Source organism: Herpailurus yagouaroundi, unplaced genomic scaffold (assembly GCF_014898765.1).
Source record: "Herpailurus yagouaroundi ecotype Mexico unplaced genomic scaffold, PumYag 77, whole genome shotgun sequence".
In the NCBI taxonomy this organism is placed as follows: Eukaryota; Metazoa; Chordata; class Mammalia; order Carnivora; family Felidae; genus Herpailurus; species Herpailurus yagouaroundi.
Genome location: NW_024412388.1, coordinates 41,753,478 through 41,767,888, shown reverse-complemented (window position 1 = coordinate 41,767,888; position 14,411 = coordinate 41,753,478). Strand labels below are relative to the sequence as shown.

The 14,411-nt window shown below is 36.3% G+C and overlaps 1 protein-coding gene across 1 annotated transcript in view; it reads left to right on the top strand.

Moving 5' to 3' along the window:
• Nucleotides 1-14,411, top strand: part of NRDC (nardilysin convertase) — a 73,082-nt gene that overhangs the window by 48,215 nt on the left and 10,456 nt on the right. Inside the window, exons 12-18 of the mRNA XM_040456015.1 lie at nt 3,830-3,934; nt 6,209-6,332; nt 6,882-6,968; nt 8,692-8,811; nt 10,089-10,140; nt 11,558-11,708; nt 14,203-14,330. Coding sequence (XP_040311949.1) covers nt 3,830-3,934; nt 6,209-6,332; nt 6,882-6,968; nt 8,692-8,811; nt 10,089-10,140; nt 11,558-11,708; nt 14,203-14,330 — 767 coding nt within the window. The remainder of the gene's footprint in view (nt 1-3,829; nt 3,935-6,208; nt 6,333-6,881; nt 6,969-8,691; nt 8,812-10,088; nt 10,141-11,557; nt 11,709-14,202; nt 14,331-14,411) is intronic.

The window sequence follows — 14,411 nt, the reverse complement described above, 5'->3', positions numbered from 1 at the left end:
ACAACTATATTGTGATTTTTTTATTGGTTCGTCATAGATGCTGCTAATACAACTGTGACCTGTTGCTTATATTCATAATAGAATAAAAATGCTAATTTAGAGGTTAGTGAAGATAAATATGTAATTTCTTCCCAAATTTGTGCACATACATGCCCCTGAATTTGTCCACTGTTCTATCTTGTGGGAGATGTCTGTGGACCCTGGATTAAAAGCCTCTATTTAGAACTGCTTCACAGAACATCTTGAAGCTGCCTTTTTGGATCATCACCAGAGACAATTCTCTGAGTATTTACTATAAGTAAAGAAGATTTAGGTATATGTGACAAGGTCACAAAAACTGTAAGCGTCCCGTTGCTGTTGATTCCTGTGTAACCTGCTCTTTGCACTTGAATCATTGAAATCGAAATAGAAATGTTATTCTAAGGGCACCTGGGTGGCTCAGTTAGTTAAGTGTCTGATTCTTGATTTTGGTTCAGGTCATGATCTCATGATCATGAGATTGAGCCCTGTGTCCCAGCGTGGAGCCTGCTTATGATTTTTTCTCTGCCCCTCCTCCACTTGTGCTTACACACGTGCGTGCATGCTCTCAAAACAAAACAAAACAAAACAAAACAACCACCACCACCACCAAGAACCAAAAAACCAAAAAGAAAATCTTATTCTATGAAATCAGAAAGGCTGCTATGACACATATATTGGCCATTAGAGTGTTCTATAAACACTCTTCCCTATAAGTGGACTGATATGCATAGAACTCCACAAGACCTGCCTCCTACCTTACCAGGAGTGATTTTGTGCAGTGTCCTTATCAGCTGTGGTGGCAACATGTGGGTCAGAACTATGGCAGGGAAGGAGTGGGATCAAGAATTGTAGAATACAACCATATGTGATACCCACATTCCGTTTTTGAGGATCAGCTTTTTAGCATTGGTTGAGTGAGTGACACTTTTGTTCTGTCCCTCCAGTTTCTTCTTAGCAAAACATTTCGGGTATCTTTTACTGAAATCTCCCCATTTTGTAGCTCATTTTTTTTTTTTTTTTACCTTTAACAATATTCATGAATACTTGTCTTGATTTTAAAACATGTGCCCAAGACATCTTAATTTTAAACCTAATCAGTGAAAAGTGAGAACAAATCAGAAAGGTCTATATCTCTGTGTGAACTGCTAACTCAAGTTAATTATTTTAATTATTTTTAAGGCTTTTATAAATTTTTTTTAACAAAGTTGGAATGCCTCCTCTTTAGACTTTCTGATTTTCATCAATAAAGGCAAATAGGAATTCCCTTTCCAAACTATTCACATCAGTCTTATTTAATTAAGAAATCTAAAAAATTATTTTCCATAGGAACTTGAACTCAATATATCTTATAAATCAATAATTTGAATTAGAAAAAGCTGCTTAAATTCTTTTCTGCAGGCAGAAAAACAGCAATAATGTAACAATAATGGAAGGCAGTAAGAAGTAGATAAAAAAAATTAGAGGACAGACAATAACAAGTGTTGGAGAAGAAGTAGAGAAATTAGAACCCTCATATATTGCTGGTAGGATTGTAAAATGGTGCAGCTGCTTTGGGAAACAGCTTGGCATTTCCTTAAAAAGTTACATAGAGTTACCATATAAGCTCTACCATTAGTTCTATTCCTAGGTGTATACAAGAGAATAGAAAAACTGTCCACACAAATGCTTGTACACAAGTGTTTATAGTAGCAATATTCATTATAGGCCCAAAGTGGAAACATGCAAATGCCCATCAACAAATGAATGGTTAAACAAAATGTAGAATATGCATACTGTGGAATGTTAGCTGTGAGAAGGAATGAGGTACTGATTCATGCTACAACATGGATGAACCTTGAAAACATGCTAAATGAAAGAAGCCAGTCACTGCAGGTTGCATATTAATATGATTCCATTTATATGAAGTTTCCAGAATAGGTAAATTCATAGAAATACAACACAGATTGATGGTTGCCAGTGGCTAGGGGGAGTGGGTAGCAGGGAGTGACTGCTTAGCGGTTATGGGAGTTTCATTTTGGGGTGATGAAAATATTCTCGAACTAAATAGTGGTGATGGTTGTACAGTTTTGTAAATATACTAAAAACCACTGAATTGTACGCTTTATTTTAAATTTTACTTCATTTTTAATTGTGCACTTTAGAAGTGTGAATTTTATGGTATGTGGATTAATATCTTTAAAAAATTAAGAGGATAGCATTTAAGTGTTTTTCTTAATACCTGCTCCATTGCTTTGGTACTGGAGATCTGCTTTTAGCCAAGGTCCTTAGTGTTTTTTTATTGGAAATATTTTGAATCATTCAATTTTGTTGCATACTGACCATTTACTTACTTTATAACTAAGTGGCTAGTGAGAATAACTTATTTTTTTTTTTAATTTTTTTTTTCAAAGTTTATTTATTTTTGGGACAGAGAGAGACAGAGCATGAACGGGGGAGGGGCAGAGAGAGAGGGAGACACAGAATGGGAAACAGGCTCCAGGCTCTGAGCCATCAGCCCAGAGCCTGACGCGGGGCTCGAACTCACGGACCGCGAGATCGTGACCTGGCTGAAGTCAGACGCTTAACCGACTGCACCACCCAGGCGCCCCGAGAATAACTTATTTTTAAAAAGTAGAAGAGAGTAGGAGGAATCGTTTTAAATAATAATAGCACCTTAGTGACTAGTCAACTTGATTCAGGAATGTTTCCTGAAGTGGGGCAAAAAACAAAAACAAAACCTAACAGTGTTTCCTTACTTTCTTCTTCTTCTATTTTTATGTGATAATATAGTAGATAATATATACCTATGGTCTCTAGTTTGATGTATGCATGCATTAGTTCTTCTCCATAAATGCAGTAACCTTCACTTCTCCTGTGTCTTCCATTAGATGAGAGAACAACCCATTCTGTCTAGTAAAGGACTGGATAGTGTGGTATTTTAGAAAGCGTGTTTGCTGCTACATTAGGAGCCCTGAGTTCTAGTGTCTACTCTGCCTGATGCTTAATGTGTGACTTTGGGCAAGTCATCCAATCAGTCTGGGTGTATTTCCTTATAAAATGTGGGAATGGAACCACTTGGTGTCTGAAGGACTTGTCAGTTTTAAGATTCTGTGCCTCTGGGTGCTCAATAAGTACTTGAATTGATTGCTTTCCTCTGAAAAAGTATTTCCATTTCATAGGTTAGAGAACTTGTGGTCACTCTTTCATTTTTAAATTGAGGTAATATACTGATTAATATAATTTCTTATATCAAGACTTTGACACATTTTGATTTCTACGTTGATCTGATTCATGTTTACAGATAGTTTTCAAGTGATAGTGCTGTAGTGATACATGATGAAGACCCTGTCTTTATGGGCATCATCAGTCATATGGGGTACTTGACATATAAATAAGCATTTACAATTCAGTGTTGTAATTATTCTCACAAAGAGGTCATGACATGATTAGAGCCTTGTGTGTTGTTGGGCTCAGGTTGGGGATTGGAGGGGTGTCAGGTTAAACTCCTTAAGATGGTAACTCTGGCTAAATTTTCTTAGAATTCAGAGCATCAAATTCTTTTTCTTTCTCTCTTTCTCTCTTTCTCTCTTTCTCTCTCTCTCTCTCTCTCTCTCTCTCTCTCTCCCTCCCTCCCTCCCTCCCTCCCTCCCTCCCCGCCCCCCCAATGGGGAGCTCAAGTGAGCATCAGATGCTTAAGCTAAAATTGTATCTGGTTATTTCTGTTCAGAAGCTCTTGGTTTCATTGTTCATAAAAAGAGAAAAAGTATATTTTGTGGTAAATTAAGGATAATGGAAGTTTCTGGTGTGAAATAATTACATCTCTTTACAGACAGATCCAGTTGAGTATGTGGAAAATATGTGTGAAAACATGCAGCTGTACCCGCTACAGGACTTCCTCACTGGAGATCAGCTTCTTTTTGAATACAAGCCAGAAGTAAGGACATTTCATTTCTGAGAGTTACTTTTAGACAGAGAGAAGGGGGAGAAGTGCAGACATGACTTAGGAACTGTGAGAATGTAGACAACTTGGTTAAATATGTCAGATTTTTTGTTTGTTTAAATGGAAGAAATAACAGTATTTTTTTTTTTGGCAGTTTTTCATGATTGTTATATATGATTATGTTTTAATATGAGGAGAAAACCAAGTCCGTTTCTTAGGTACTATTATTCTCACTGTTTTTCAAGTGTTGAAACATCTACTAAAACAATTAAAGTGATTCCTAAGAATTACATGCTTTGGTTATTAAGCTTACTTAGGGAGATGTTTTGCTCACCTTTTTGGTAACCTTACTTAGAGAGTTGTCTTTGCTTACCTTATCTAACTCAGTTAGATACTCTGGGCAATTAAATTTAACCATTTTGAAAATGTTTCTGAGAAATACAAGATTCCCTGGGGCGCTAGGTGGCCCAGTCAGTTAAGCAGCTGACTCTTGATTTTGGCTCAAGTCATGATCTCACAGTTTGTGAGATCAAGCCCCACGTCTGACTTCATACTGACAGCATGGAGCCTGCTTGGGATTCTCTCTCCCTCTTTCTCTGACCCTCTACCCCGCTTGCTCTCTCTCAAAATAAATAAACATTAAAAAAAAAAAATAAAAGATTCCCTGAATTTGAAACATGTGACTTAGAGATAATTATTATATACAAATAAATAGTTGGTTTGGGTCTTTCCTCCTTTACTCGTTGGGGTGAAGTCATTTTGCTCCATATGGGATAGCAGTTCTCAGTTGGCTGATTTTGCCCCCAGGGTATATTTGTCAATGTCTGGAGACATTTCAGTTGTCATAACTGTGGGATGCTCTTGGCATCTAGTGGGTTAGAGGCCAGAAATGGCAGCTAAACATCTTATAGTGCAAAAGACAGCACCCCACAATAAAGTATTATTTGGTCCAAGATGTTAATAATGCTGAGATTGAGAAATCTTGATTAGGGTATTCCAAAACTACTAATTTTATTTATTTATTTATTAAAAAAAATTTTTTTTTCAACGTTTATTTATTTTTGGGACAGAGAGAGACAGAGCATGAACGGGGGAGGAGCAGAGAGAGAGGGAGACACAGAATCGGAAACAGGCTCCAGGCTCTGAGCCATCAGCCCAGAGCCTGATGCGGGGCTCGAACTCAGGGACCGCGAGGTCGTGACCTGGCTGAAGTCGGACGCTTAACTGACTGCGCTACCCAGGCGCCCCCAAAACCACTAATTTTAAAGATAACAGAAAGGTGGGGGACCTGGGTGGTTCAGTCAATTGTCTGACTTAAGCTCAGGTCATGATCTCATGGTTTGTGAGTTTGAGCTCCACATCAGGCTCTGTGCTGACAGTTCAGAGCCTGGAGCCTGCTTGGGATTGTGTGTTTCCCTCTCTCTTTGCCCCTCCCCTACTCATTCTCTCCCTCTCCCTCTCTCTCTCTCTCTCTGTCAAAAATAAACATACATTAAAAAAAAAAAAGATAATGGAAAGGTAAAGGAAGAGGCAGTGATAATATTCTTGTTATCTCCTGGGAATATTGTGTCCAGGGTCCCAAGTAGTTTATTCTGAACCTCCATTTGTTGTGTTTCTCAAAGAAATGGTATTTAAATGCTAGTCAGGGTTTCAAACTTTACCCACAAAATCTTTTGTTTATTCCTGTCATAGCTGAAGGATTATTGAAGGAGGCCCTGCAATGGTATCATGTTACTGATTCTTGGGGATGAAGGTAGTATAATACCTAGGGGTTAAGAGCATAGTCTTTGGAATCATGTACGAACTTGTTTAGAACTCCACCTTTGCCACTTCTAGATGTGTTGTTCTGTGCAGATTATGTAATCTTTAACCTGAACAAATTACTTAATTTTTAATAGGAACCTGAGTATTATTTTTTATAAAATGGGTATGCTTAGAGTTGTTTTTAGGATTAAATGAAATAATGTATATTAAACACTACCTGGTACATAGTAAAACTTAATAAATGAGAGCTGTTTCTACTGTTAGCACTATTATTACGTAGGATTTGAGATGGGCACTGTTTATAGCTTATCAAGAAACATTTGAAACAATAGACTAACAAAGTTTTATAAATTACGGTGTTCATGATGATAATTTCATGAGCATTAAGATGCTAGGATCTTGGGGATGCCTACCATAATGTGATTTTGCCTTTTTAACAGAGATGTATTAGGTTAAAGTTACTATTGTGTATGTGTGTGTGTCTCTCTACCTTCCCCTGATTAGGTCATTGCTGAAGCTCTTAATCAGCTACTGCCACAAAAAGCAAATCTTGTTCTACTGTCTGGTGCTAATGAGGGAAAATGTGACCTCAAGGAGAAATGGTTTGGGACTCAGTATAGTATGGAAGGTAAAATATTTTAATAATAGTCCCACATTTATCTAACTCAACTGAGAATTTTTATTCCTTAATATTTCATCTGATGGTTCCTATGGGAAAAAAGTATATCCTTTTTTTAGGAGTTGACTTTGAAATGAAAATTATACTGCTTAACAGAAAATTATTTTCTGCTGTGTTTTATAGCTATTTATTAACTAGTAAAAAGAAATCCTGTTTTCTGGATAGTTTGGGGAAGGGTTTTTTGATTGTGTTTTAGCAAAGTACTTCTGAAACTTCAGTGTACATATAGTATCACCTAGAAATCTTATTAAAATACAGATTCTTATTCGCTAGCTCTGGAGTAGTGCCTGAGATTCTGCATTTCTAACAAGCTCCCAGGTGATACCAGTGCTGCTAAGACTACACTTTGAGTGGTAAATAGCTAGAATGCCTGGATATATTATAGTTTTCCTAAGAAAAGAGAATCGATTTGTGAAGGCTGGTTGTTAACTGGTTTGTCATTAAGAGAATTCTCAACATTGCTTGTTTATTGGATCAGTTTGTTTTTCATCTCCACAGATGTTGAAAACTCGTGGGCTGACCTGTGGAAGTCTAATTTCGACTTAAATCCAGATCTTCATCTTCCAGCTGAAAACAAGTACATAGGTCAGTGAAATAGCAATAATTATACATAATTCATTTATGTAGTAATAAAACAAAGCAAATAGCATCTATATAGTACATTTCCAAAGTATCATTTGAATTCATATTTCAGCTTCCCAGTGTAACACTCTGGGATAGGGATTACTGTTTTCTTACTTTTTTGAATGAGAAAACCTGAGGCTTAAAAAAGGAAAGTAACATGTCCCAGACTATTCAGTTGGTAAATGGAGGAAACAGGACTTAAATGTAGATCTTGGGACTCTGAAGCTTTTGCTTTTTTTTGTATGTCATAGCTGATCCTTCCCTATCATCTCTGTAGGAATTGCCTTGCTAGTGTTTTTCAAACTACAAGGTTTGTGAAATCAGTGTAATGGGTTGTGAGTTCTGTGTAATGAGTTATGAAAGCATTAAAAAAATTAATTAGGATGGAAAATAGCAAAATGTTTAATTTCATAAAGTATTATTTCAAGAACTTTTATTCCGTGTAGGTATATATGTTTGTATCTGTGCCTGTGTACTAGCTTGCAGTGGGAAACATTCTAACTATGAGAAAGCTACCTAAGTCAAAGGTTACAATTGTATATAACTAATTTATTCAGAATTTTCCCTAGCAATTCCACTCCTAGGAATATACCCAAAAGAATTGAAAATGGGTACTCAAACAAATACATGTACATGCATGTTCATAGCAGCATTATTCACAGTAGTCAAAAGTGGAAATAGCTCATATGTCCATCAGTGAATGAATGGATAAACAAATTGTGGTAAGTATATACAAAGGAGTAATAGTCATAAAAAGAAATGAGGTATATACATGCTACAATGTGGATGAACCTTAAAAACATGCTAAAGAAGCCAGACACAGGAGGTTATAGGTTGTATGATTCCATTTATGGATCCATTTATGATATATCCAGGATATATATATATCCATAGATGAAACACAAATTGATGGTTGCCAGTGGCTGGGGGAAGTGGATAATAGGGAGTGACTGTAATGGGTTTAAAGATTTTCTTTTAGGGTGATGAAAATGTTTTGAAACTGGATAGAAGTGTTGGTTGCACAACATTGTGCATGTACTAAATACCCCTGAATTGTTCACTTTAAAATGCTTAATTTTGTTATGTGAGTCTAACCTCAATTAGGAAAAAAAGCCTTTTAAAAAAGTCTCACATATTTTAGACCATTCATTTCCACATCTTGAACTTTAAGTATCTAAACAACCCAATTCTTCTTAATAAATATAACCAGTAGTTTTTTCTGTTCTATAGTTTTCTCTTAAGTAGTTATTTCTCACCTACATATTGATGAAAGAATTTAGGTTTTCATTAACTGAGAGGACATGTTTGACTTTCACTTTTTTGTTACCTTTCAGAAGTCTGTAAGATTGGTAAAAGACATTCAAGAATGGATTCATTTATAAATTGGTTTATACAACCATCCTGACTAAAGGTCCCTCTTACGGTTAACATTGTCTTTGAGAAAGGGAATGAAGCAGAATGCAGAGAGATCAGAATTGACCTTTAGGAAATTACAAATCTTCAGAGTTCATTTAGTTTAAGACCAAGAGAATTTTCTATTCTGTATTGTTTTACTAATTTACTGTTCTCTAGCATCTTAATTTGGCTTATTTTTGCCACAAAAGTTACCTAGACTTCAGAACTGAAGATTGTTGGGAATCTTGCTGAAATACCTGAATTAATGATTACTCTTTTCTGTTGTTAGCCACGGACTTCATGTTGAAGGCTTTTGATTGCCCTGAGACAGAATACCCTGTTAAAATTGTGAATACTCTACAAGGTTGCCTGTGGTATAAGAAAGACAACAAATTCAAAATTCCCAAAGGTAAAATGTTTCCCTCTCTAATTGGAGTGAAATAAGTGTATCAACTCTTTCTCTACTTGGTAGCAACCTTATTTCCCTCTATCACCCTTTCTCCTTTCTCTTCATTTGAAGATGTTTTCTAGGCTTATCTATCAGATTCATACTGTGCTCCAGTGCTGTCATGGAAACCCTTGTATACCTTACAGATTCTAGGAAATAAGTAAAGATTCAAGGCTAAAATGAAATCGTTGTCAAGTATTTTTTCTTCTGGTTAAATGAAAGCAGAGCCAGGTGTTTGGCCATCTTAGGGAATGGTGGTATGTTTTAAACTTTATTTTTAAAAAGAGGATAAAAGTATGCTGAAGGAAATTATTCTGAGACACAATAGATAGCCTTTTCCAACATTACAAATGTGAAATATTCTCCCTCTCTCTCCCTCTATCATTTTGTTTTTCATCATAAAGGAATCATGGTATACAGAAATAGACTCCAAAGTTCTGGTCTTTAATGTGTTAACCCAAACTGTTGCATTTTTATTTTCTGTTCTTGTGAATAGCATAGGAATTTACGGAAGCAACTTAGAATCAAAAAAGCTGAGGGCTCTTCATTGCTATTTAACCCATATTCCTAACCTCAAGACAACTGTAACATAGCTCTGAGGGATTTTTTAGATTACTGGGAGGGTGTTTTTTGAATAGCTTATTAGTGTTTCTTTAGAAAGTCTCTGCTATAGCTCTCTGTGAACATTGGGATTGTTCCGTTGTTTTTGACATGTATACCTCTGTAAACATTTTCTCTGACCAAAGCTATTAATAAAGATGACTATTCCTAGGCTTCTTTGTGTATCTGTCTATATACTTGTGCTTCCCATAGACTGAAGTGTGCCTTCTGAACACTGTTTAGACTGGTAAATATTACTTTTTAAAGACACTTCAGGATAAAAATGTAATGCGGATTTAAGGGCTAGTAGCTTACTTCAGAATTTTTAGAGGTACTTGGGTGGCTCAGTCGGTTAAGCGTCCAACTGTTGACTTTGGCTCAGGTCATGATTTCGTGATTTGTAAGTTGGAGCCCTACATCACGTGCTGACAGTGCAGAACCTGCCTGGGATTCTGTCTCTCCCTCTCTCTCTCTGCCCCTTCCCCTTGGCTCTTTATCTCTCTCAAGATAAATAAAAATAAACTTAAAAAAAAAAAAAGAATTTTTAGAAAATATGTTAGGGTCAAATAGCAGATGTATAAAATATTTGAGGCCTCTGGCCTGTAATTTCTTACCTGTTTTTTTTTTTTTTCTTTTAGCATATATACGCTTCCATCTGATTTCACCTTTGATACAGAAGTCTGCAGCAAAGTAAGCAATTGTCCTCTTTTCTGGAAAATATATTTCTTTTTTTTATTTAAAAAAAATTTTTTTTTTTTCAATGTTTATTTATTTTTGGGACAGAGAGAGACAGAGCATGAACGGGGGAGGGGCAGAGAGAGAGGGAGACACAGAATCGGAAACAGGCTCCAGGCTCCGAGCCATCAGCCCAGAGCCTGACGCGGGGCTCGAACTCACGGACCGCGAGATCGTGACCTGGCTGAAGTCGGACGCTTAACCGACTGCGCCACCCAGGCGCCCCTGGAAAATATATTTCTTATGGAAAAACTATTTGGTTGGTTTTGTTCTGAATCATTCTGTTATTTTCTCTATGAGTACTGAGTTATGCTGCTGATTTGTGTATTTTTTCTGTACCCAAAACAAATTATTTGTATTGATACTGAGCATTAAAATGGAATTGTGGCAGTTCCATCTCCACCCATTTATAAAACATGCTGATGGTATAGGCTAATCATAGGATTACTGGACTGAGAAAGTTCCTTAAAGATGGGTTTGGATTAGCTTCTAGTTTGTAATGAGAATGAATGGATCTGTTTGATCCTATGTTTAGAAACTGGCAAGGAATCTGATTATACTTTGTTCTTAGCAAATAATTTATGTATTTATACAGATACCTGCACTGTGGGAGGTCAGAGCCTAAAATGTCCCTGAAACATAGGAGGTGCTCAGGAAATGTTACTGTACTTCTTCCTTTCCTTTGCTACTTAAACTGTAAAATCTGGGGAGCCTGGGTGGCTCAGTTGGTTAAGCATCGACTTTAGCTCAGGTCATGATCTCACAGTTCATGAATTCAAGTCCCATGTCAGGCTCTGTGCTGACAGCTCAGAGCCTGGAGCTTGCTTTAGATTCTGTGTCTCCCTCTCTCTCTCTGCCCTTCCCCTGCTCATGCTCTGTCTCTCAGCAATAAATAAATGTTAAAAAAAATATTAATAATAAAAATAAATAAATAAATTGTAAAATCTAACCTTAAAATGATAAGCAGCACTAACATTTATTAATACCACATAAAAAAATGTATTAATCTCCCCCTTCACTCAGATTTTTAATTTGTCAGTCAGAAAACCTAGGCTGCGGGGATGGCCAGAGCCTTTGGGCCAATTGCCTTGTATGCCTTTTACACTTACCCCGTTTTTCAGTATAAATATTAACATTTTGTATGTGTATATAACATGAAAAAGATTGGGAAGCACTGCTAAAGGTAGGTGTCTGTAATGTCCCTGTAAAATTGAATCCTAGGTAAACTCTAACTCAGTACACAGTTTTACATTCTGGAGTAGTGGAATTAACATCTTGCTAAAAGTGAAGTTTCCTGTTGTTAAATCAAAGTACATTTATTTGTGTTTATTTCTTGCCAATTAATAGTGCTATTTGTATTTTATATTCTCAGTGTGGTTCTCTTTGATATCTTTGTCAATATCCTTACCCATAACCTTGCGGAACCAGCTTATGAAGCAGATGTGGCACAGCTAGAGTATAAGTTGGTAGCTGGAGAACATGGTTTAATTATTCGAGTGAAAGGATTCAACCACAAACTACCTGTAAGTACACATGTTCTGTTTTCCTCATAGAGAGCTTGAAATTTTATGTTTGTTGCCCCTAAAGCACAAAGTATAGAGGTTTATGCATGCGTTGCTATACATAGAACAAAATGTGGATTCTTGGCTGGTGACAGCTATTCTAACTTGGGCCACACATAAGAGCAATATACATTCATTAATTATTAGCAATGCATGCAGTACAGTCTATGCCTCAGGCTTGATTTCCCTTCCCTTTGCTGTCCGTTCCTCTGCAGCCAACACTGGCATTTTGGACTGGTGTGAGCTTAATTTCATGCTCAGGCAGTAATAACAAATTTAAAGCACGTGGCACATTACCTGACAGAGTAGAACTCAAATATTTGTATCTTTCCTTCTTCCTCTTTCACTCCATCCCTTTGTTTCAAGTATGTGTCTTATTTCCCTTCTAAGTTTTTGAGCCTTTTAGAAACAGGGTCTATGTATCTTGTGGTTAATTTATCTTTTGGTAAGGAATATGTTTCAGTGTTATTTGTCAAAAAGTTCTTAAGCAGAAGAAGAAATAATATGGGATGCTAGCTAAGAGGGTTATGCCATTAAATACCAGCTAAAATAATATGTGTCCATCAACAAATTTTATATCTTGATTTCTTGTGTAGGACATATATTAAGATTTGCGGAACTAGGTTCATACAAGAAAAACTGTGGAGGAAAAGACCTGGCAGAAGTTAGACCTGTGCTAAGAGGCCTCTCTGTCATAGCCAAACCCAAGAGCAGACTATAGTTCTCTTCTTTGTACCCTTGTCCCTATTACTGTCCCAGAGAACAAAGATTGGTTTTAGGAGGAGACACTGTGGAATATTTAACCTTTATCAACCTTCAAAGATCTAAGTGTAAGGTAGCTTAGAGCCAAACAAATTAAAGCCTAATAACATTGGTTGTCATTTAAGAGGTATGTTTTGAAATTACCTGGGGAGCTTTTAAAAAATATAAGCCATATTCTGTGCTGACAGTGTGGAGCCTGCTTGGGATTCTGTCTCTCTGCTTCTGTGCTGAGCGCACACATATGTGTGTGCTTTCTCTCTAAGTAAATAAATGTAAAAAAATATATATGTAAGGTATAGACAAGTATTTGAGGCTCTTAATTTTATGAAGCTTACCTAGCCTTAATATTAAAACCTGGTATAGAATCTATCAATCTCTCTCTCTCTCTCTCTCTCTCTCTCTCTCAAAGTAGACACTAGTTTCACCTATATAATATGGACTCAGACATTTAAAAAATAAATTAAAAATGTAACAAAAAGAATAATTCATGTGATCAAATGGGAAGAATGCAAAGGATTGGTTCAATATTAAGTTGATGAACACAAATCATCATAACAGGTCGATTGAGAAACATTATATGATAAGTGCTAAAAAATCATCTGATAAATGTAAGTAGGCATTCTTAATAAGTAGGAATAGAGGGAAATTAAATACAGTAAAAACCTTCAGGGGCGCCTGGGTGGCTCAGTCACTTAAGCGTCTCAGTTCCGCTCGGGTCACGATCTCATGGTTTGTGGATTTGAGCCCCATGTCAGGCCCTGTGCTGATAGCTCAGTCTGGAGCCAGCTTCAGATTCTGTGTCTCCTTCTCTCCCTGCTGCTTTCCTACTCATACTCTGTCTCTCTCAAAAATAAAACATTAAAGAGAAATTTAAAACCTTCATTAAGAACAGTAACAGCAAATGTTATAGTAACTGATGAAATGCTGAACACTAAAATCAGGAACAAGCCAAGGAAGCACATGATCATCTCTATTATTCTGGCTACTACATTAAAATGGAAAAAAAAAAATCCAGTTGGAAAAGAAAAAGTATTCCCCTTTGCAGATGATATGATTGTATTCTTAGAAAACCTAAGAATCTACTGAAGTTTAAAAAATAACATGATGCGGCTGGTCATGAGATCGGTATATCAAAATCAATAGCTCTTTTTCCTATAGTAGCAATAACCACATAGAAATGGATGGAAAAAGTACTCCGTTATATGATATTGAGAAAAATGGAATACCTAGGAATAAGGAAGAAAAGTACAGAATCTCTCTAAAGGAAACCAGAAATCTTACAGAATCATATAAATAAAAGACTTTAAATAATAGAGAGAGAGACTCATTATGTTTCTGGATAGAATAGCTTTGATAGAAAGTTGTCATTACTTCCAAAATTAATATATATATGTAATGCCCTCTCAGTTAAAGTCAAATTAGGGGCAATGGAGATGCTGAATAAAAAGTGATTTAAGTTTATTTGGATGAAAAAAAATGTTTAAGAATACCCATGAAAACTATTTAAAAAAAAAAAAAGAAGTAATCATTGCTTCAAATTTCACAGTTATTGAGGATTTTAGCTCCTAAAGATCCTTGAGTCACGTACTTCTCTGGTAAAAAACAATGGAAAAACCTTCCCCCTCATCCCTGCCCCAAAACGTAGTGAATTTCATGCTTCTCTACTTAAAGTGCTTTTTTCTTTTCTTTTTAGCTACTATTTCAGCTCATTATTGACTACTTAGCGGAATTCAGTTCCACACCAGCTGTTTTTACAATGATAACTGAGCAGTTGAAGAAGACCTACTTTAACATCCTCATCAAGCCTGAGACTCTGGCCAAGTGGGTATACATAGAATCAGCTTATATATATATATGTGTGTGTGTGTGTGTGTGTGTGTGTGTGTGTGTGTGTGTGTGTGT